The sequence below is a fragment of the Gymnodraco acuticeps genome, unplaced genomic scaffold (assembly GCF_902827175.1).
Source record: "Gymnodraco acuticeps unplaced genomic scaffold, fGymAcu1.1, whole genome shotgun sequence".
NCBI lineage: Eukaryota > Metazoa > Chordata > Actinopteri > Perciformes > Bathydraconidae > Gymnodraco > Gymnodraco acuticeps.
This window is the reverse complement of record NW_022991435.1, coordinates 2,665,148-2,686,928: the sequence shown is the minus strand read 5'-3', so window position 1 is coordinate 2,686,928 and position 21,781 is coordinate 2,665,148. Positions and strand designations below refer to the sequence as shown.

The 21,781-nt window shown below is 41.0% G+C and overlaps 2 protein-coding genes across 3 annotated transcripts; one reads left to right on the top strand and one right to left on the bottom strand.

Annotated features, from left to right (window-relative positions):
* Positions 1–108: 108 nt before the first annotated feature.
* On the bottom strand, positions 109–12,633 carry pcyt1aa (phosphate cytidylyltransferase 1, choline, alpha a). 2 transcript variants are annotated; one of them, XM_034196146.1, is made up of 9 exons: positions 12,239–12,633; positions 9,348–9,461; positions 8,826–8,925; positions 6,811–6,927; positions 6,366–6,517; positions 6,072–6,150; positions 4,438–4,580; positions 4,158–4,346; positions 109–2,275 (listed from the first exon to the last, which is right to left on the bottom strand). In XM_034196146.1, the coding sequence occupies exons 2-9, from the start codon at positions 9,459–9,461 to the stop codon at positions 2,054–2,056; spliced, it is 1,116 nt and encodes a 371-aa protein (XP_034052037.1). In that variant the 5' UTR covers positions 12,239–12,633; the 3' UTR covers positions 109–2,053. The 2 variants fall into 2 exon arrangements, with proteins under 2 accessions (XP_034052037.1, XP_034052038.1); XM_034196147.1 differs by lacking the exon at positions 12,239–12,633 and adding an exon at positions 10,481–10,618.
* A 6,959-nt stretch (positions 12,634–19,592) lies between these two features.
* and3 (actinodin3) lies at positions 19,593–21,757 on the top strand. The gene is made up of 5 exons (XM_034195914.1): positions 19,593–19,612; positions 19,977–20,040; positions 20,174–20,218; positions 20,676–20,821; positions 20,917–21,757. The coding sequence occupies exons 1-5, from the start codon at positions 19,601–19,603 to the stop codon at positions 21,583–21,585; spliced, it is 936 nt and encodes a 311-aa protein (XP_034051805.1). The 5' UTR covers positions 19,593–19,600; the 3' UTR covers positions 21,586–21,757.
* Positions 21,758–21,781: the final 24 nt, after the last annotated feature.

Sequence of the window (21,781 nt, the reverse complement as noted above, 5' to 3'; positions counted from 1 at the left end):
AATATGTAAACTATTGTTGATTCTTTTGAAAATAATATATACACATCTTTTAAGTCGGATGCTATTGGCTCACAACCCACAACAAAAAGAAACGTCTCAGTCCAGAAATGCTTTGGCCAACATGTTTAATACACTTTTCCTGTCTCGCCTTTCCTCTACATCCAGGACTAAAAACAAAAAGTAAAATGATACATGATTAAACTGCGGTTTAAAACATTTACATTTGTATCAAGCAGTAGTGACAGTTATCGGCTTGCCCTTAAGTCTTTTTGCCACCTGACTCCCGGACATGCTGACTAAGTTCACACAGATTTAAAGGAACAGATTCCACAAGAATCGAGGCGAGGGTTCCCAAAAGTAGCTTAGCACAAATTACAGCTGGATTTGCTCTATATTCCAAAAAGTAGGAATTAATAGCGATGGGAATCAAGAGTTATTTTTCCAACGTTGAAATCTGAATCACACCCTGAAGAATAGAGGCTGCAGCGAAGATTGATTTCATTGTAAGTTATTTTTGGGAAACCAAGCCTAGCACAGATCAATCTGACATCTGCCAACATTTATATTAGTCATCTCACAGTATTGCATTACATCTTCAGATCAGCTGTGATGTTTCATATTTCAGTTATATAGGAGACAACACACGCATTAATGAAGGAAAAGCACACCCAGGCCGGAAGGACTCGGTCACCTTGCTTCAGTGCGGCAAACGGCTCAGAACAAAAAACAATGTTCAAACTTTGTGCTCATCTCAGGAAACTAAATCAGTTCAGGGCAGAAGGAGGTAGCTACATAAACGTTGATCGGGAGTTTTGAGTACAGGATCCCGAACCCTCAACACCAGCAGAAGTCCCGCAGATTAGTGGAAAAAGCTCAATGTTTAAGACAGTTTTATATTTTGCCGTGTGTGACTCATAAAAAAGCCTTAATCATAAAAGTGTGCTTCTAACTCCAACTAACCTCAGATCGTATCCATCAAGAGAAGTAAGGAATTGAGACAGTTCTGATAACTTTCTATTGTGTGTATCCAATTTGAATGATTACCTCCCTACAGGCCCAGGGGATGCAGTCAAACAAAGCAAACCATAACATAACTCCAGCCTGGCTCAAACTGTGAAAGCGCTTCTAAACAGAAATTATTAAGCTTATTATCTGGACAGAGGATAAAGACGGATGAAATCTACAAAAATAAGTATTTCTACATCGACATTTAAATGGGTCGTCGTTGCGAGAAAGGCGTCCAGTTTAAAACTAGTCTTCCAAAGACTGATTCTTGTCATAAAAGCAAAAGGTATTACTGTATGCAGTAAAAGTCAAAGCTGAACCCAGATCTGTCAACAGGCGTGCAAACATGCCGACTTGCACTCAGAAACATCACATGCACATACACGCAGACAAACTTGCAAAGCTGCTGTTTAGTGAAACTCCACTCCCAGGTTCAGATCTGACATCATCTGGAGTTTTCCTGTTAGTTTAAAGTCATGTTCTTGTTAGTATGAGCAGAGTATAAACTGCCCCACATCATTCAATTGTCCAGTTTCCTGACCTGCTCTGAAAGACTTCCAGGAGACGTTTAAACATCTCAGTTCACCGCTCCCACAACAAACTACACGTGCCACTCCAGCAAAATACCGAAAGCATACCTCCCGCTAAAGCCATGACGAAAACACAAACCTCTACTTCACAACGCCAACCTTTAAGAACCCGTCAGTATATGGAAGAGTGCACCCCTGAAAATATCCCTAAGTGCTGGTGAGAGACTGATTAACTCAACATGAAAAGTGACGGAGATAAATCAAACTAATATTCAAAGAACGTGAATAACTAGTGGTACAGTTTACTGACCAATACACAGAAACAAAGAGGATAACAATGTCTGTTTTAAAACAAAAGCTGTGGAGGAACTTGCTAGTATGGTTACACTGAAGTGCTAAAAATGTAAAAATCATAAACAGAAAAAAAATGGAAGCAGGAGCTCGATGAAAACCATGTGAGTCGACAGCCTTTGCGTCTGACGGTAACCCCCGGCGACAGCGATGGATCCAGGTGTGCTCTAGCTCTCGTCGTCTTCGTCATCGTCGTCCTCGCTGACGAGGTATCCGCGGGCGCCGCTGTGGTGGGGGGGAGGCGAGGGAGGAGGGGAGGTCTTGGTGAAGAAGGGGAGGCGGAAGGTGGGAGAGGGGGAGCGCTCCTCTCGGGAGGGGGAGCTGTTGGGGCTCTGCCTCGGGCTGATGGCCTGCAGCATGCGACCCTTCCCCTCCTTCAGCATGTGCTTCTGTGGGGGGGGGGGGGGGAGAGACGTTAGGAGGTCTGAAACATGTGGATGGGATGGATTCAGGATTACAAACTGTGCTTCAAACAGTCAGAGAGCGGTTCTGAGGCTTTACCGTTTAGTTTGTCCTATTTCATTCAGCAACATTTTATTCACCACTCTAGCTGTTTTCCCGTCTTAATGCACGCTAATGTGGCCGTCTGTCTTTCTAAACTACAAAGAAAAAATATATAGTAAAACCAGTGTTGTAGTCAAGTCACCACTCTTCGAGTCCAAGTCACCCAAGGAGTGTCCGAGTCGAGTCCGAATTACCTGTGTTCAAGTCCGAGTCACCTAAGAAGAGTCCAAGTGAAGGCCGAGTCACAAGTCTTCATGTATTCATCTTTGTGGATATATGTGTTGAAATGTAGCTGCTCCTCTACATTGCTTTTATCCTGTCATACTAATCTGTCTATTGAACTGCTGTGAAGCGAGTTTGGCTACAATTCTTGTAATAGGTGCTATACAAATATAAAGCTTATTACTAATATTATTATTATTGTAAATTACCTTTAATATGTCTAACTATATTTAAAATGAGTTAGAGAAGTGATTATATTTGTATGCCAATATTTTCCTTAAAGTTTTCGTTTTGCACTTTTATTTTGATAGTAATAAGATCGGGACTCTTATTTTGAAGGAACTTTTACCGGTTAAATCGGTTTACTGATAAAGATTTAGCCCCAGAAAGCACATGGCTACTTAGCATGCAAAATGACATTCTGCATGCTAAGTAGCCATGTGCTTTCGTGTTATGCTGAATCTTTATTTATTGATTAGATCACGTTACTCTGATGATAGTGTTCAAGACAGCCTATATGTCTGAACTCGATCCTTAGAGTAATGTGTTACGGAGCTTTCTCTCTTCAATATTGTTTCCACATAACGAGCATTTTGCGCTGCTGTTTTCCAATGTGGAAGCAGAATGTGTGAAAGCATACAGCACGATGCGGGGTGTATCTCTAGACATTGTTTAGACTGGAATAGCGGGGCCCAGTCCGCCAGGATAGAGGACATCAGACTCCAGAGAAAACTTGCTCGAGTCCGAGTCATCGTGGGGGGGAAAATTCACGAGTCCGAGTCATCGTATGCGAGAATTCACGAGTCCAAGTCGCGTCAATCAGTGCGCGAGTCCGAGTCGAGTCACGAATCCCGAAAATCGGCACTCGAGTCCGAGTCCAGGATTCCAGTATACTCCATCTCTGAGTAAAACAAATGGACGTCACAGACATCTTTGGGGACAGAAACGCATTATGAATTCTTGGGTTCATACTTGTTAAAATAATGTATACAAAAGTTGACATGCAAAGTAGCAATATTCACCTCTCCTCTTCCCTGACTTGTTTCTAACTGTTAAATGGGCTTTTGGGTTTTCCTGTTTACAATTGTACAAAATGAATCATAGTGCTAACTATTTGAATGTAGGAATACAATTGGAGTGAACCAACCCTTCTTAAATGTTGGGTTAGTGGCATTCCATTTAATCGAATTGAAGTGTATGATGTAACACAAGTCTGAATAGAATAGTAGCAGGTTCTGTAAGCATACCAAAGCTTTTAAGGTTATGGACATGTGTATGCCATTTTAAAATGGACAGTAAATGAAAAGAAGTCCAATACATTTACTGAAATAATGAATGCTTTCTGAAATGTGTATTTACTATTATTAAGTAGCAAAAGGATGAGGTGCTCTTTGGTATGTTATTACATGTGTGTAACCGAGGTGACCGTCATTACATTTCTACTAGATGTCCCAGGCAGAGCAGCAGTGACCAGTGTGACGGTGTGAAGAAGGATGTGTTGCTGCCTGGTTAAACAACGATTAGAGACTGAACCAACATCCTCACCAGAGCGCCCTCGGGGCCGAACATCTGCAGGAAGTTGCCGATGAATTCTCTGGATTTCTCCTCCCACTTCTGGATCAGGTCGATGCTCTTCTCCTCCACCTTCTGGACAAACTCTTTGCTCTTCTCCTCCACGTCACGCACCTTCCTCTTCACTTTGTCCACGCGCTCCTGCAGGTGGTACTTCTTCTCCTGATGATGGGTGGGACAGCAAAGGTTAGATCAAAAAAGAAAGATGCAAATGACTAATTACTTATGACTGAACTGAAGCTAGCTGTCGTACGTTGATGAAGCTGACGTTGAGCTCCTTCGCCGTGTATCCTCGCTGCAGGTTGCGTCTCACGTACACGTCGTAGTCTCGCACTATGCGTGTGATGATGTCAGAGGTGGAGATGCCCTCTGTCCGCTGGGTGGGAGCGAACATCCCTGTGGAGGGGGGAGAAGGTCAGCACTCACCAGATACAGATGTAGGAATTAGCCTTCCCCTTATATCAGGGGTGTCAAACTCAAGGCCCTATGTGGCCCGCAAGAGCGTGCAAAGGATATAATACGTTTATTATACGGTTACATGCCGCTTTACGGCCCGTCCACACAGCGGCGTGCGTTGACGCTTCATCATTCACTTTGAATGGGGTGACGTCACTTTTCGCCGAACTGCATTGTGGGAAGCGACGCGGAGCGTTGCTGGCGTTGCTCGCTGCAAAAATTGAGCAATGTTCAACTTTTGAAGCCTCGGCAGAAGCGTCAGCCAATCGAATCGTATGCCAGTACAAGCTCTAGCCAATCAAACCGCTGCTGGTGTGTCAGGGGCGGGAGATTCATGTGATTGGTTGTTGGTCGAGTTTCAGACACGCCCGCCGGCAAGCTTCAAGCCGTTACAGAAGCACGTCGTCCATAAACTACATGTCCCACAATGCATCTCATTTTGTGACATGCCCACTGAAGATACTTGCAATTATTTGCCCTAGACTTCTGCTTTCATACGTAGTTTATTATGAAGTTATTACCCTATCTGATAATAATTCAATGCAGAGGCAATAATGTAATATAATACATTATTTTATATATATATATATATATATATATATATATTATATATTTATAAATGCATAGTCTTAAAGTTACAACCGGCCCTTTGAGTGCAACCTTAATGCTAATGTGGCACGCGATGAAATTGAGTTTGACACCCCTGCCTTATACGCGTTACTGTATGTGTCTGAAAGCATGGATCTGTGTTCTTATTACTGCATACAGTGTTGTCACTATACCAATGATTACATAACCTGCCTATAATATATCGATGCTGAATAATCAGGAATAATAGATGAGAGAACAAGGGACTTCAAATTCAGATTTTTCGTCAATGCAGGGCAGTGGAGAAAGTGAAAAGAAGCCACAGAACCACAGGAGTGAATTATTGTACCATAGTGTTTATATATATATTCTTTTATCTAAACTATTAATAAGGATCAGATCCTAACACCTTCACATTTCTCGGGTTAAATCCCTGCAGGGGTCTATTCTGTTCCTCTCAGTGGAATGATCTGAGGGAATTTCAGTTTCCTCTGAGGCAGTGACGCTGTGAACACAAATATGGCTCTGAGGCTGCGCTGTAGTTAACAATGTTGGAGCAATTAAGAGTTTGCTGTCTAGTTGGCAACAAACACACACACACACACACACACACACACACACACACACACACTAAAGTACCAGTATTAATAAAATGTGGTATTTAACAGCAAGGTATTACTACACCTCTATATGGTATTCCAGCGACACTAGTTAATGACTTTATGCTGCACTAGTTTCCACTAATCCATGATCCATTTTATTAGACAACAGTAACACAGTAAAAGTAGTGAACTGTGTCTTACAGTAATGACATGCTACCACAAATGGTTTCTTTCCACTCACCAGCTTCTTTGATGTGTTTGTACACATCATCACTGCCTGCAGAGGAGTATGGGATGTCGTCGTGGGCCACAAAGTCAATCTGGAGGAGTCATTACAACACACATCAACACAGCAGTCTACAAAGTGTACGGACACACAAAGAAATGGGAGGGAGAAGTTACAGAGGATCAGAATGGTGGCTTGCCAACTCATTCTCAATCTCTCAACTAAAGATGTTTGATGTATAAACCAACCAATAAACCATTCTGTAAATGTGTTGTTTTGTCTTGATGTTCCTCTGTTTCATCCACTCACGCGATGTTTCGCCAGGAACTCCGGCGTCAGCGTCCAGGGAGCGTTCCGCACCACTTCATCCACGTAGCGGCAGTGACTGATGGCATCGTATCGCTCATCCTCATTCATCACTGTGAAGCCCTTGTATGTGTGGGTCAGGTCATCACTGCACACTTTGAAGAGAAAGAGACATAGAAATTATTGTTGGAAATGTCCTTAACCATGATTCGATCATCACAAATAGACCTAGCAACATTTAGTAATATCTCATAATGTATCAGTTAATGTTCCTTCTCTTGCATTATTAATTATCAGTTTATCTTTTCCTGGCTTTGTCAGACTGAACTGGAACTGTCTCAATAGTTTTCCTGTTTTTTTGTTGTTTCACACACAAAGAAGCAGCTAATAAAAGGTCTGCTGCTGTGAAAGCCTGAATGGACACACTTATTCACAGACGAAGACTTACCTCCTACGATGAGGTGTGTGTTGGGGAAGAGGCACTTAGCCTGCATGAGTGCTCTGGCGTGGCCTGAGTGGAAAACATCGAAGATACCATCTGCATACACCCGCACCGGTCTGTCAGCTGGACAGAGACAAGCGATGCAAGAGTTATTATTCTGTACGGAGGGATAAAGCACTTTTTATATGTATGACTCAGTGGCGAGCCGTCAGGGCCCTCTAGACCCTCTCTGAGGGCCTAAGATATTCTAAAAAATAATATTTGAAAACATTTAAAATATTTTTTTTGTTATATTTTTCATTAGTTTTACCAAAATAACTTGATTTAATTGTATTTAAAATAAAATGTCCGATGAAATAAATCCTTCGAATCTGCCTGTTCAGTTTCTGTTGGAATGTGAAGGGTTACATGAAAGAAGCTCCTTTGGTCGTCTCTGCGAGTTACTGTGAAGATAGGAGCTGATTTGTGGTCCTGCTGTAAATTCACAGAGGGCCCGCTACAGTAGCTCAACGAGAGAGTAATGTCAAATGACAGTACAATTGACCAATCATATCTTCCCTCTAAATGGGTGGGCTTTATTTTCGCGGACTTTATGACAAGTTCCGCCCGCTGTGAGGTCTATGCAAGTCGTGCAGTGACGCGTCCTAAAACCCGGAAGTAAGCTGCGCTCGGATTCCCTCGACAGAAAGCAACGGGATTTCTCCATAGGATTTTGGAAGACAGCTTGAAATAAGGTCTGTGGAAAACGAACCTGTTAGATAAATGCACGTGTTGTTCAGCCGGATAATATCCACATGTCTACCCTACTTTTATTATTTTCGAATCATAAATCTAATCGATAGATTAATGATTAGCATAAGTTCGTTCATGATGGCTCACTTCCGTGATAGTGAGGACATCGTTGCGAAATTATTAACAGAGTCATTTTCAAGATTGAGTTACAATGATAAACTGGAGTGGCAAAGGATCAGCTGCATGACCCCGCCATCAAGTGCTTCATCCAAAAGGACAGGAGGATGGACTTTGTGTTTAAGTGATTTGATCATCAAAGGTCCGCTAAGTCATTTTCAATGTGGGCCGCCGTGCCGACTTAATTCATGTTACTTGGCTGTGGGTGCCCTGTCATGATAGGTGTTTATATAAATGGTGTTGTTCTGTGTGGTAGAGGGTCGCTGTCATTGATGCGTTTTGCACCCCGGGCCGTTGTTTTGATATTCCACTGAAGTATACGCTGTGACGTAATAACTCTTCTTTTTTTTCGAGGGAAGATGGTTCAGAGGGCCTAGGTATAAAGGCACAGACACACCAGGCCGATTATCGGCGTCGGTGAGCGTCAGGCCGACGATGAGCGTCGACACGCCCTACTCAAATTGGTGTGTCCCGCACCGTCTGGGCTTTTCAGCCGGGCCTACGCCTTTTCGGCCGAAAAAAAACTCGTCAAAATAAATCACTCTGATTGGCTGTTCAGCTAGCGAATCAGTGCATGAGAAGAGAACGGAAGTGAGGGACCCAAACAAACTCGACACAGGTTCGGGAAAGCCCCATGAGCTTCTCGTTGTAGAGTGAAAATGGAACGCACACGCTATTTGTTGTTTGTTTATATCACGCTGTCTGTTCTTCTTCTCTCGGTTATCACGCAGTCTGTCTTCCGGTTGTTGCCTCTTTTGAATGACGAGTACACACTACGCCTGCTGTACGCCTGCTGGTAAGGAGAGTTATTGCCACTCACGCATGCGCAGTTCGTACGTGCTTTTTGGCCGTCGGCTGAAGTCTTTGCGGTGTGTTCCAGTGCGACACATGGCCAAAACGCAGAGACGCGAGGCGACGCAACAGTCGGGGTCCGTCTGTGTCAGTTCTTTGTTGTCAGATTGGTGTGTCCGGGACTTAAGAGTCACGGCTCGCCACTGGTATGACTATATTCAATATTGAGAGGTTGTGTACTGATATTGGGGGGAAAAGGTCAAAGGATCAGGAGGCAATAAGTAGACATATTAACCGACAGACTGAGGAATAAGACTCACGATGTGTCCCCCTCTTCGCCTCCTCCATGTTGACCCTCACGTAGGGCTTTTTAGTCACTGGCTCCAGCTCATCTGCAAAAGGCGCAGGGTGCTTCAATCCCTAAAAGACCCGAATCAAAATGAGTGGAATATGTCAGCGATTAAGTAACTTTATTATTTATTCACACAAAAATTATAACAAGACACCTTGGTGATTAATTTTCTCTTCCCTTGTTGGTATAAGGAAAATGATCGCGTAATGATTTTTGTAATATCCTTTCCTGGAACAATTTCATTTGGGAATAAATGCTGTTAGTGTTATAGAACGTGTGACACAGGCCACACATAGCAGATACAGTAAGAATGTTTTAATATACTGAATGTGAATTTCATTTTTCAACGTTCTTCTAGTAAGTTGAGCTATGCATACAGACACATATATATATTGAGAGAGAGAGACCGTCATAGTTGGCCACACAGAGCCAATAGAAACTGCTGGACAACACGCTGCTCAATGACAGCCGAAGAACACAGCTGACTCACCACAGTACATCTGGGGACTTTCACAAGCCTCTCCGCCTCCTCTGTGTCCCGGGTGGAGCTCTCTCTCCTCCTCTTTCTGGACAGCAGCATGTCGCTGGAGCTTTGGGCCTCCATCTGTGTCAAATGTCAAGACAAACGCAATTGAATCAGAGCTTACTTAACACGCGCCGTGCTGCTTTGACACCTTCGAGATGCAGACGCTGCAGTTTTACTCAGGATAATGTTTCCACATGCTGGACAGGAACTCAATCATATATAAATATAGTAGGCATTATATATAGCATTCAGGACCAGTGATTAATGGCCGATGACAAATACGGAGTCAACCTTGACCCAGTAACAGAGGGAGAACTCAGTGTGTGCCTCGGCTTGATCAACCACCAGGAAGCATTGGATAAAACAAGCGGAGTGTCACATAGGAAGGTCAACTGGAATTCAAAAAAAAACCGCCACCTGTTTCAACATTTTGTTCTGAAACATACAGATAATAAACCATGCCTGCTGCTATCCCGATCCTCTTATTTACACAAATCAAGGGTGATAGAGAATCAGTCAAATGTTGACTTTGACATGAGAAGATCCAGCCCTGCTTCACCACCCCAAGTGTGCCAACTTTCGTATCAGATGTTGACTGATTTCAGGTGAATTAAATTGTCCATATAAAAAACAGATGGGTGAATTTCCTTATGAAGTATTTAAAAAGTATATATTTTCCTTTATCAGTCCCGCAGCGGGGACATTTACAATGTTACAGCAAAAGTGGCATAGAAGGTAAAAAAAAGGCTTGCGATAAGACAGAGTAAAAGATTTCAAAGAGATCAACATCCTGGTTATCTGTAGATATTATAAAATAGGCCTGGAAAAAAATAAGTAAAACCTATTGCTTAAGATACATTTTTCAATTATTCCTTGAATTGTTAGCTGAATAAAAAACAGGAAACAGTAGGTAAACTTCAATACAACACATGAAAACCCAGAGGTAAAAGCAGTCACTTCCCACATTAAAGAAGCTGAAACCAGAAGATAAAGAAACCTAGCCGAGTGTAAGTAAGTCTCTTAAATGAGCCCATAGCTGTCCTGCTATAACAGAACTAGGACCTGTTTTTCTATAGCTAAAACCGAGATGGAAATACCTTCAGAGATCCCAGCCACGAAGATAATGTGACATCCACCCTGTACGTCTTATTGAGTGAAACAATAGAAACTCTGCTGATGTCCTAACACCAGAGACCCTGTGGGCTCTGCAACATTCCACTCATTCCATCAAGCAAGCATAAATAAAGCCTCAGCTCATTAAAGGGAGGGACCCATTCAGTGTCTCGCCTCATCACTTCTTTAAAGGGATAGGTCGGATTTGTTTGCGGGGGTTGCGTGAGATTTATTATCCAGAGTCAGGAGCACCGGCACTGAAGATAAGGGAACTGAAGCTATTTAGATTCTCTTTAAAGCCACCATTCCTTTGACAAAAAGCTTCATTTTACCTGACAGAACATGCAAATTGCTGACTGGACGAAAATATATAACGCACACTTAGACTTATATCATTGTTTTTAGGTGGCTAAAATCTGTTTTGGTGCTGCCCCTGCCCACAGGAAAGGTTGCTTAGCTTCCATGTGTGCACGTTTAAATGCTTCTCTAAGCTGGGGGCAAGTTAACCGCCATCTAATGTAGGCAATACTATAGACACGACCCTCATACACACCGACTTTTAAAACCTGCACTATCCCTTTAACTTGCTCCACAACCCTTGGCTGAACCATAGGGTCAGTTAGGAAAGTGTGACTCAGTGAAATGTGTGATAGACGTGGCTGTGCATGATCTTATTAGATCTTATACAGCTACCTGATCCCACACAGGGCTCTTGCACAACAAGCGTCTGCCTCTTTATCTTGGCAACAGCTGAGCCCGGAGAGCGAGAAGCCTGCAGGACTTTCACACACTTTCGAAGGAGATTTACATGAACAGCAAGTGTCAACATAACTGAAACAGGCTGCTATAATAAGAGAGCAACCAAAGCACAGTGCAGTGATTTTTCTTTGCAGCAGAGGTCAATGATAGCCCCTGCAACCTTAGTATGACAATGCAATTAATTAGGTTGCCATTCAGTGTAGCTTGAAGTTCATTCAGGGATGTTACTAACACAATTGGCATTACAGATGAAAATGTTAAATAATGTCTCCAGTAATTCAACAGAAATATAGAAATAGTGAAGCTGCTTGTCAGAATTACCCAGAGCCCCAGATGAAGTTTTTAAAATGCTCATATAGATCGAGCAACAGACTAAAACCCCCACAAATTATGTTTGCAACCATGCAAATCCTTGGACCAGCTTCTAGTTGGAAGTTGGAACCAGAAATGTTTTTACATGTAGCTTTATAAAATACTCAATTGATTAATCGATGATCAAAATCATTTTTAACCTATTTTCTTTTGACATTGTGGACTGGGAGATCCATTAAAAAGTCACTATTATTATGTTATCGTGCTTTTGGTGGAGTTAAAATTCAGAAATCAAGGGCCCATTTCGCTCTTAGGCCTGATAGTTCCCAGACACAGGCTTCAGCTGTATTTCACACAATGTTCCCCTTGTCTGCTTTCCTACTTAGTTTAATATGTCGCTTGGATAACGTCATACAGGCATGCCAAAACGTATTCGAGTTAGCATAATACACAGTATGCATTGTTAGACTAATGACACAGTTTACATCAGTGACTAAAACAGCTGACATACAAGTTGACTGGCCACACAGTTTGTGCAGCTCAACTGTCAAACACTGGCTTACTGGACGCTTTCTCCTCTGGCAAAAATCCTTAAAATCAATATGCTAAGTAAACCCAGATAGCAATATTAGCTAACGTTAAACATCTTGTTAAGGTTTCTGCTTACTTACTTGTGTACGCTTTAGTCCGGAATGCTGCTAGCAGGAGTGGGCGGCTTCCTAGACTCCTACTGCCAGCAGACTAGCTAGCTAACTGCAAAAAAGCTAGCTGACGCGGCTATCTGGCTATCTACCGTCGAATGCTAGCTAGCAAGCTAGCTGTTAAGCTGATTCGACTGTGAGCTAACTTTAGCCGTTAGCTCGCCGGTTAGCTGACCCCAGCAACAACGGGAAGTACGATAAATCTGTCAATTCAACGCCCCGGAACTCGCTGTGTTGCAGGCAAAAACTGCATCTAACGTTACCGGTTGGACAGAGTCATACAAGTTATCAGCAGTGCCAGTGACAGCTTGCACTACAACGCTGACAGGTCAACAACCCAGGAACTTCTTCTTTGCTTCAGGTATATTGCCGGTTGGCAACCAAATATGTCGCACATTAGCGCCACCTGCTGAACTGGAGTGTTGTGCATTAGATTGGCAGTCAATTAATTATAGTTTTGAACACACACCAGTATTAAAAAAAAAATCTGTTCTACATAAGAAACATTCATAATGTTTTTAAAAGTCTGACACTGCGGGCCTTCAGTCAGATAAAGCATCAACAACTGCACAGTTTCACTAAATACCTGCATGCCCATTTGATAATGATTTTGATTGTGATCCCTTTACACTCAACAGACCAGGGAAGTAAGTATTTTTACTCAAGTACTGTACTTAAGTACAATTTTGAGGGACTTGTACTTTACTTGATAATTTCCATTTTATGCTACTTTGTACTTCTACTCCACTACAATTCAGTGTTCTTTTACTCCAATACTTTTAATTAGGACCTTTAGTTACTTTGCAGATTTGGATTAATGATATATAAAATACTTAAATTCGAATTTAGTAACACCTGGAGTAAATTCACAAGCTACCCTGCAGTATACAAAGTAATTATAACTAGCCACACCTTTACCAGCTTTGATAACACTTTAATGCATCAATATTTAAAATCAAAACGTATTATATATTATTCTGAAATGGGCTGAACTGCATAATGTAGTATTTTTGTATGCTAATAATTTTTCTAATTTTTCTTGAGTCACACTATGATTGCAGGACTTTTGCTTGTAACAGAGTATTCCTACACTATGGTGCTTTTACTTAAATACAAGATCTGAGTACTTTTCCCACCACTGACGCTCAACATTAGTCTCTGACTCTGGAAACAGTTAAATCCCCCCAAATCTATATCTGTATATCCCCTTTAGGTTCTCTTCTTTGATAATTCATGTAACAGCTAATGTGATATTAGCTTTACCTTTGTCCACTGAACTTCCCCTGATACTGCTATTTACTACAAGGTTGTATATTCAGCTGATTTGAAACCTGCAACAAGTAAGCCACTTGGGGGCAGCACACATCATCACAAATATTCTTCAAATATCTTCAAAGTGCTTTACAAAAAATGAAAGACATTAAGAAAATGGCATCTAAAATCAGTCATTAAAAAGAAAAGCTAATAAAATAAACATTAAAAGAAAAAATACATGGATAAAAGTTACAGTGCAGTCTAAGATATGAATAGTTCAATTAAACATTAAAAGAAAAAGTACATGGATAAAAGTTACAGTGCAGTCTAAGATATGAATAGTTCAATTAAAAGCAGCGACAAAAAGAAAAGTCTTCAGCCTGGATTTAAAAGTAGTCAGAGTTGCAGCGGACCTGCAGGTTTCTGGGAGTTTGTTCCAGATATTTGGAGCATAATAACTGAACTCTGCTTTACCATGTTTAGTTCTGACTCTGGGGACAGAAAGCTGACCAGTCCCTGAAGACCTGAGAGATCTGGATGGTTAATAATTTAGCAGGAGGTCAGAAATGTATTTTGGGCCTAAACCATTCAGTGCTTTATAAACCAGCAGCAGTATTTTTGAAATCTATTCTTTGACACACAGGAAGCCAGTGTAAAGACTTCAGAACAGGAGTGATGTGATCCACTTTCTTATTGTTAGTGAGGACCAGTGTTGTGCTAGTTACTGAAAACCAGTAACTAGTTACCATTACTAGTTACTTAATGTCAAAAGTAACTCAGTTACTTTACTAGTTACTTACACCCAAAAGTAATGCGTTACTGTGAAAAGTAACGTTTACGTTACTTGAAACAAGGGCTCCCATTAATGCCCTTATAGCCTTCATTTCAGTACTGTTATTGCATTGGAGAATAATACAATCTGTTGATCAATTTGACATGCATTATATGCAATCTGGATTGCATCGATATTAGCTGGCTTTCCATTTTTGTATATTCTTTCTCCAGGTAGTTGGAAAAAGTTTTCCGTCCCATATGCCGTGTGCCGACTTGCTATCATGCTAACTAGCTCCCTGAAAGCGGGTGACTCCACTGTAGCAATAGCCTGCATGTGTTCTACAACATACCGTGCAATGGCTTTATCGACTTTTCCCTGGCTAGCAGTCCCTTGGTTAAAATCCAGCCGCTGTTGCTTAGGTGGAGGTGGAGTGGCGTCGGCTGAGTCTCTGTGGTCTTAGCTACTAGCTTCGTCCCAGCATGTTGTTTTTGCAGATGTTTTAAGAGATTTGAATTACTGGTTTGGGCAGTAGATAGGATCTTTGACCCGCCAAGACACAACTTACATTTAACTAAAACGTTCTTTTCTTTGTGCTCGACAAAAGTGAAATAGTGAGAATATCTCCAGGTGGAGAAACTAGACTTGAGCTCCGCCGCCGCCATGATAGTCTTGTTGGCCGAGGCTATATACAGGACGGTCCTGTACACAACGCCAAATGGCTATACAGGGCCGTCCTGTACACAGCTCTCTGAAATGGCTATATACAGGACGGTCCTGCACAGAAGCCCTGAAATGGCTATATACAGGACGGTCCTGTATATAAGGTCTCTGAAATAGCTATATACAGGACCGTCCTGTATATAGCCATTTCAGAGACCCTATATACAGGACCGTCCTGTATATAGCCATTTCAGAGACCTTATATACAGGACCGTCCTGTATATAGCCATTTCAGAGGGTTGTGTATAGGACGCTCCTGTATATAGTCATTTGGCGTTGTGTACAGGACGGTCCTGTATATAGCCATTTGGCGTTGTGTACAGGACGGTCCTGTATCCACTCCCAGTCTGGCCAGTAAACAACACAAACACGCGTTACTTGTAACGCGTTAGTCCCAACACTGGTGAGGACTCAAGCAGGCGTTCTGAATCAGCTGCAGCTTCCTAATAGATTTTTTAGTGAGACCTGTGAAGACACCATTGCAGTCGTCGAGTCTACTGAAGATAAAAGCATGGACAAGTTTTTCCAAATCCTGCTGTGACATTAGTCTTTTAATCCTAGATATATTCTTTAGGTGATAGTAGGCTGATTTAGTAACTGTTTTAATGTGACTGTTGAAACTCAGGTCAGAGTCCATGACTACACCTAGATTTCTGGCTTTATCTGTTGTTTTGAACATTGCACACTGAAGCTCAGCGCTAACTTTTATACGTTCTGCCTTGGCTCCAAAAACCATTACCTCAGTTTTATCTTTGTTTAATTGGAGAAAGTTCTGACACATCCAGTCATTGATTTGTTCAATGCACTTACTCAGTGTTTGAATTGGAGCATAGTCTCCTGGTGAAATTGTTACGTAAATGTGTGTCATCTGCATAGCTATGGTAACTTATTTTGTTGTTTTTCATTATCTGAGCCAGTGGTAGCATGTAGATGTTAAAGAGAAGAGGCCCCAAGATGGAGCCTTGAGGAACCCCACATGTCATATTTGTCAACTCAGATGTGTATTTACCTATAGAAACAAAGTTGTTTCTGTCCTTTAAGTAGGATTCAAACCAATTTAGAACTGTTTCCGAAAGTCCCACCCAGTTTTCCAGTCGGTCTAGTAATATGTTGTGGTCAACAGTGTCAAACGCAGCACTGAGATCTAATAATACTAACACTGAGGTTCTGCCACTGTCTGTGTTTAAGTGGATGTCATTAAAGACCTTTACAAGAGCAGTCTCAGTGCTGTGGTTTGGACGAAAGCCTGACTGGAACACATCGAAACAGTTATTTAAATGAAAGAAATTACTCAACTGTTGAAAAACAACTTTTTCAATGATTTTACCTAGAAATGGGAGGTTTGATATGGGCCTGTAATTGTTCATTACTGAAGCATCTAGATTATTCTTTTTTAAGAGCGGTTTAATGACTGCAGTTTTCAGGGCCTGTGGAAAAATACCTGAGTGAAGAGATTTGTTTACTATATGAAGTAGATCTGAGGCCATGCAAGGCAAAACATCTTTGAAAAATCCTGTTGGAATAATATCAAGGCAGCAGGAGGAGGATTTCAGAAGTTGTATAATGTCCTCTAGGTTTTTATGATTAATCTGATGGAATTGTGTCATGGTGTGAAAGAACCAAATGTGCTTTGTTTCTTATTAATACTATTACAGCTTTCAGTTAAGCTGAATTTGTCTAGTTTTATATCTCTAAGTATGGTTTTGTATGCCAGAATTTTACTTGGAATATTTTCACAGTCAAAGTCAACTTTATTGTCAATCTTCTGTTTATGAGGCAGACGGGGAGATCAAGATACTGTTTCTCACAATCCCGAGGAGTAAAGATAAAAATATATAAAAAAATATACATATACATATGTGTATATATACATTGCACGTCTGTCCGTCCTGGGAGAGGGATCCCTCCTCTGTTGCTCTCCCTGAGGTTTCTCCCATTTTCCCTTTAAACTGTGGGTTTTCTCCGGAAGTTTTTCCTTGTACGATGTGAGGGTCTAAGGACAGAGGGTGTCGTATTATCATACTGATATTTTTGTACAAACTGTGAAGTCCACTGAGACAAATGTAACATTTGTGATATTGGGCTATATAAATAAACATTGATTGATATACATTCATTCATACCTGTACAACCATTTTCATATATATATATATATATATATATATATATATATATACATTATCAAACATAGACACACATATGCATATGCACAAATTAAGAGGCATAAATAAAAGGCACAACCGTCAACATTTACAAAATAACATTCACTTCAAAACGGATGAGGATGAATATATTAGAACACTACAAATATGTACAGTAGTGTAAAGGACTGTCCATAGCAGTGTAGTAGAAAAGTGTCTGGTGCTAGATGGGTGTGTTTGTGTATGTGGGGAGGGGGTTGTTAATACTTTTATTTAAGTTAAGAATCTGAATACTTCTTCCACCACTGACGAAGAGTGGTGTTGACATGAGGCTTAGCTTAGGCTGATTCCATTACTTAATCTTGTGGTCCAAGAAAGGACCAATTTAGGGCTAGCCGTAACTGACAACTTTGTTTTCCGCTCAGTTGACTCCAGACCTGCATATTTTCTTCTTCAGCAAGCAAGAGAGAAAGTTGAATCCAAAATACCTGCAATGTAGCATGGTTAACAACAGGAATATGGAGCAGCACCTTGAACATGCATAGTTGAAATATGGCCCAAGCATGGCAATGGAATGAAGGGTATGGAACATTGTAAATGCTTTGTAACATTTATGGTTAACATTTAGAGATATTGCAGTATGATGTTTATTATTTGGTGATTTTTATCTCCACAATTTTCAAGCTACAACAATACAAATCCAGATGTGCTCTTATCCATTGACAAGTAGTGGCTTAATGTAATGATTAAATACAGCCAATATATAGACATAATATAAAAGTGTAAGTCTGACAAGCCTGCAAAAATTGAAAAGATAGTATCAGATTCCTATAGGGGCATTTTATGTTTGCCCTTCTAAAGCCTTCTGTAAAATAAGTTGATTTATTTTGTTAGCCGGTTGTTTGTCCCAGCGTACAGGTAAAATAAATGTATATCATTTAAAAGTAACAGGTACCCTGACCCTCACATTTTTGCGTGCAGAGCAATTACCAGATGATGTTCACCATTAGCCACCTGGCAAAGCCCACATAGACTCCCTGTCTCCTTCTTGCTCTCTTTGATCGCAGCCTTGCCTGCTGGTTTGAAGGATAGAATTAGCTTCACTGTTGAAATGAAAAACACTGAGCAGGCAGGTGAGCCCCGAGGAACATGTGGATAGTCAAAAGATAACCAATAAATGCATTGAAGCCAGCTAAAAACAAGTATGTGGCTGCTCTGAGGGAGGTGTTTGGTCTGACTCCATGTCATGACACTCCATGGCATTTTGTAGCCGGTGGGAAGGCCAAAACAAACACACTTACACATAGCATTTGACTCTAATGGGTTATACAACACTGTTTACTACCATAAGTCTTCACTAAATGTAGCCCGTTCAGACTTTAATAATAATAATAATAATAATGGGTTTCATTTATAAAGCACTTCATATTTGACTTCAAATCCCAAAGTGCTTTAAGAAATATTAAATGTGGGGTTTTTTATATCACATGGCCACATTATTTGTTATCACTTGCATAGTTTGACAACTGAATCCACACTTCTGTCCTTAAGTAAACATTTAAAAAATATAATTTGTTTCTTAACATTATGTTCCCAATTGAGACGGGACGGACAAAGAGTTAAAAACAAGTGCAAAATAACCCAAAAATGTTTTATATGTTCTAAATATTTAACCAAATAGTACATGATAATAATAATATTCTTAACCTTTGTTGTGCATGTATGTGTATTTTCTATTTAGGCATTCAGAATTTTGTGTATCAATGCGGAAACTAATAAAAGTGCTCGTTTGAAGTCCCTAAACAACAATTTCCCAGGTTGCGTTACAGTGGTGTTTGAACGAAGCTAGCCCGTCATTCTTGCATATTTCTTGGGGACTTAAACAGCAGGTAACTTGGCTCACCCTCTATTTTTTGACTGGCCAACAGCAAGTTAAAAGGACATATCCAGCTGTTTTGGACAGAGGGTTAATTTTTACCTTCCAGGCATGTTTTGTCAAGAATTAGGCTACAGTAAGAGGGGTGCATGTCGCTATGATTTGCATATTTTGGCCATAAAACAAAAATATTGTTTGGGTGTTTGGCAGCTATAGATTTAGGAAGATGTATTGTTTTTTATGAACATCCACTGATGGTTTCATCCACGACTATGACCCCATAGAAAGAAAGCTGAGAAACTGGACTGCTTGGGCACCCATAGGTGCCCTGTTGTTGCAGGACCATTTCCTGTGGCTTTACAAGGAGACCCATTTTGTTTGAAGTTGGTCTTTTACTGCTGGTGCACACTCAGTGTACTAATGAGATCTTCCACGTCTCAACAGAAACGGCATGAGGGTGGAGTTAGGCTAACTTGCAGCTCAGTGGCCAATGGAAAGGCCCCAGTATTAAGAGCAGTACTTATGAACAGTTATGTTGTGCAGCACATGAGAACTGGACTGGGGAGATGCACCATCAGGTGAGTAGCCTACGTTACTTTTTCTTTCTCAGTCTTATAGGTCAAGTTTAAAAGTAAGACGAAGTAGCATTTGCTTCGCATTTTATGCTTTTTGTGCACATTGCCCCTGCCAAATGTTTGAAAGATACTAGTTAGTTACTTAAATACAAAAAAATTGGAATCGGGTTTTCTATTTTGCCAGCAGGGTATCTTCATAATTGTTGATAACGTTAAGTGTCCTTGCATATTTTCTCGTTTTATTTTCAACATTTGTTGTGCTTTCAATATGCATGTATCTGCTTATACTTATGAAATAGACGTGTATTATAGCAGTGATGGAAGACTGAATGTAAAATAATGTTTTTGGATGACATTTCAACTGCAGATGCTGAGGATGATTTCCCAGGTGTCCTCGTTGAGGGCGCTATGCTACGTGTTGTTAATGCCAGGTTTGTGCATGAAATCATTCTACTTTCATCTGACCTTGACTTCTTGAATAATTTCTCCTTTGGTTGCTGTGTAACGTCTTGCAGAGGGAAGTACTGAGTTTGGGGTGTCTAATATATTCTCTACTCTCTCCAGGTTTGCTAGAAGCAACATCTCTGATGAAATTAAAGAACCCTGAAGGTATTTAATGTGTTACTTTATTTCAGATTGTAATGCTATCATAAAGGTCATATGGTTAATTAGAAAGTATTCATAGACATATATAATATGTTATAGTGAATAAGGTATTTTCTTGCAAAGGTTCGTATCACAATTTTAACTTATAATTCAATGATCTTAAGAGCTGAGTAGTACCTGTACTAAAGTTAAGATATTTCAAGACAGAAATGTAATACATTAAAGAGCACTGTGATTTCAGTGATATTATAACTAAAACTAACTTTCTTCATAAATTCTTAACTTGTAAACTATTAAAAAAGTGAGTTGAGTTTGTAGTATTTATAGATTAATACTTATACTAACAGTTAAGGAATTAAAATGCCTCTGCTGACCCTTAGATAAATACAAAATAAATATAGATATTGATTAAACAAAAACTATTTCCACATTTAATTCCTGAATCTGTGTTTTTCCATAGGTAATGTTAACATTGACTCTGCCCAGGCACATGATTTCCTGACTAACTCTCACCCAAAGAGGAACGTTGAGCCAAAGTGGTACAAAGGCACTCCTGATTTCCAGTCCTACTACCGCTTCTACAACAGCATTGGACACACTGAAGGAGTAAGTAGGATTGATTGTAAATGATTATGGTAGTGGTGGTGGGACTACTTGTGTTACAGTATTTAACCAAAAATCTCATATGTTTCTGTGTTCAGCTGTATGAGATCGACAGGATCCGGATGCTGTATCAGCAGATGCGTCACTTGGAGCTGACCTACGGCCCAGATGCCTCCAGTTACCAAAGTGTCATGGGTGTGCTGACCACCACGGCACCACCAACTACTACCACTCTGCCTCCCCTACCCCCCACTACCTCTGGTCCAACACCAGACCCTCTGGAGAATGCTCCGACAATCTATCTGTGTAACCCCAAAGACCCCCTGTGCAATCCTGCGATCGTCTACCTGCCAACGGGGGCTGTTCCAGTACTGTGCGACCCACGAGCTAACCCCGCCTGCAGGCCCATAACAGTGGCAGAGATAAAAGCTGCTGCTCCTGCCAAACCACCCCCACCTCCCCCTACTCCCAAAAAGGTTGTCTCGCCTCCCCCTACTCCTGAGGTCACTGTTAAAGGTATGGAGTATGACTGCGATCCGTACTGGGACCCTGACTGCCTCATCGATCACCCTCCCCGCCCGATCCAGGAAACAGTCGCAGCGGCACCTGTTGAAGAGAAAGCAGAGACAAAGGAGGAAGCTAAAGTCGAGGAACCCATCCCTGAAGCTCCAGCCACCGAGGAATCCCCTGCTTTTGACCCCTATGATTTCAAGCGTGACCTTTATGACCCCATCCTGTATGCCGAACCAGCTCCCGAACCAGAGTAAAAACAAAGCGCTTAAGATATGATAGTTTTCTATCCAGGGTACACAATGAAATCGCCAAACCAAACCAAGGCAAGACTGTGAGCAAATCCAAAACAAATATATGTGGATAAAAAGGGTTAAGTTCAAATCATGCAAATAATACAATTTCACAGGACAGATGTGTAAAATATTATTGAACAGTATGTTAATAAGTGCA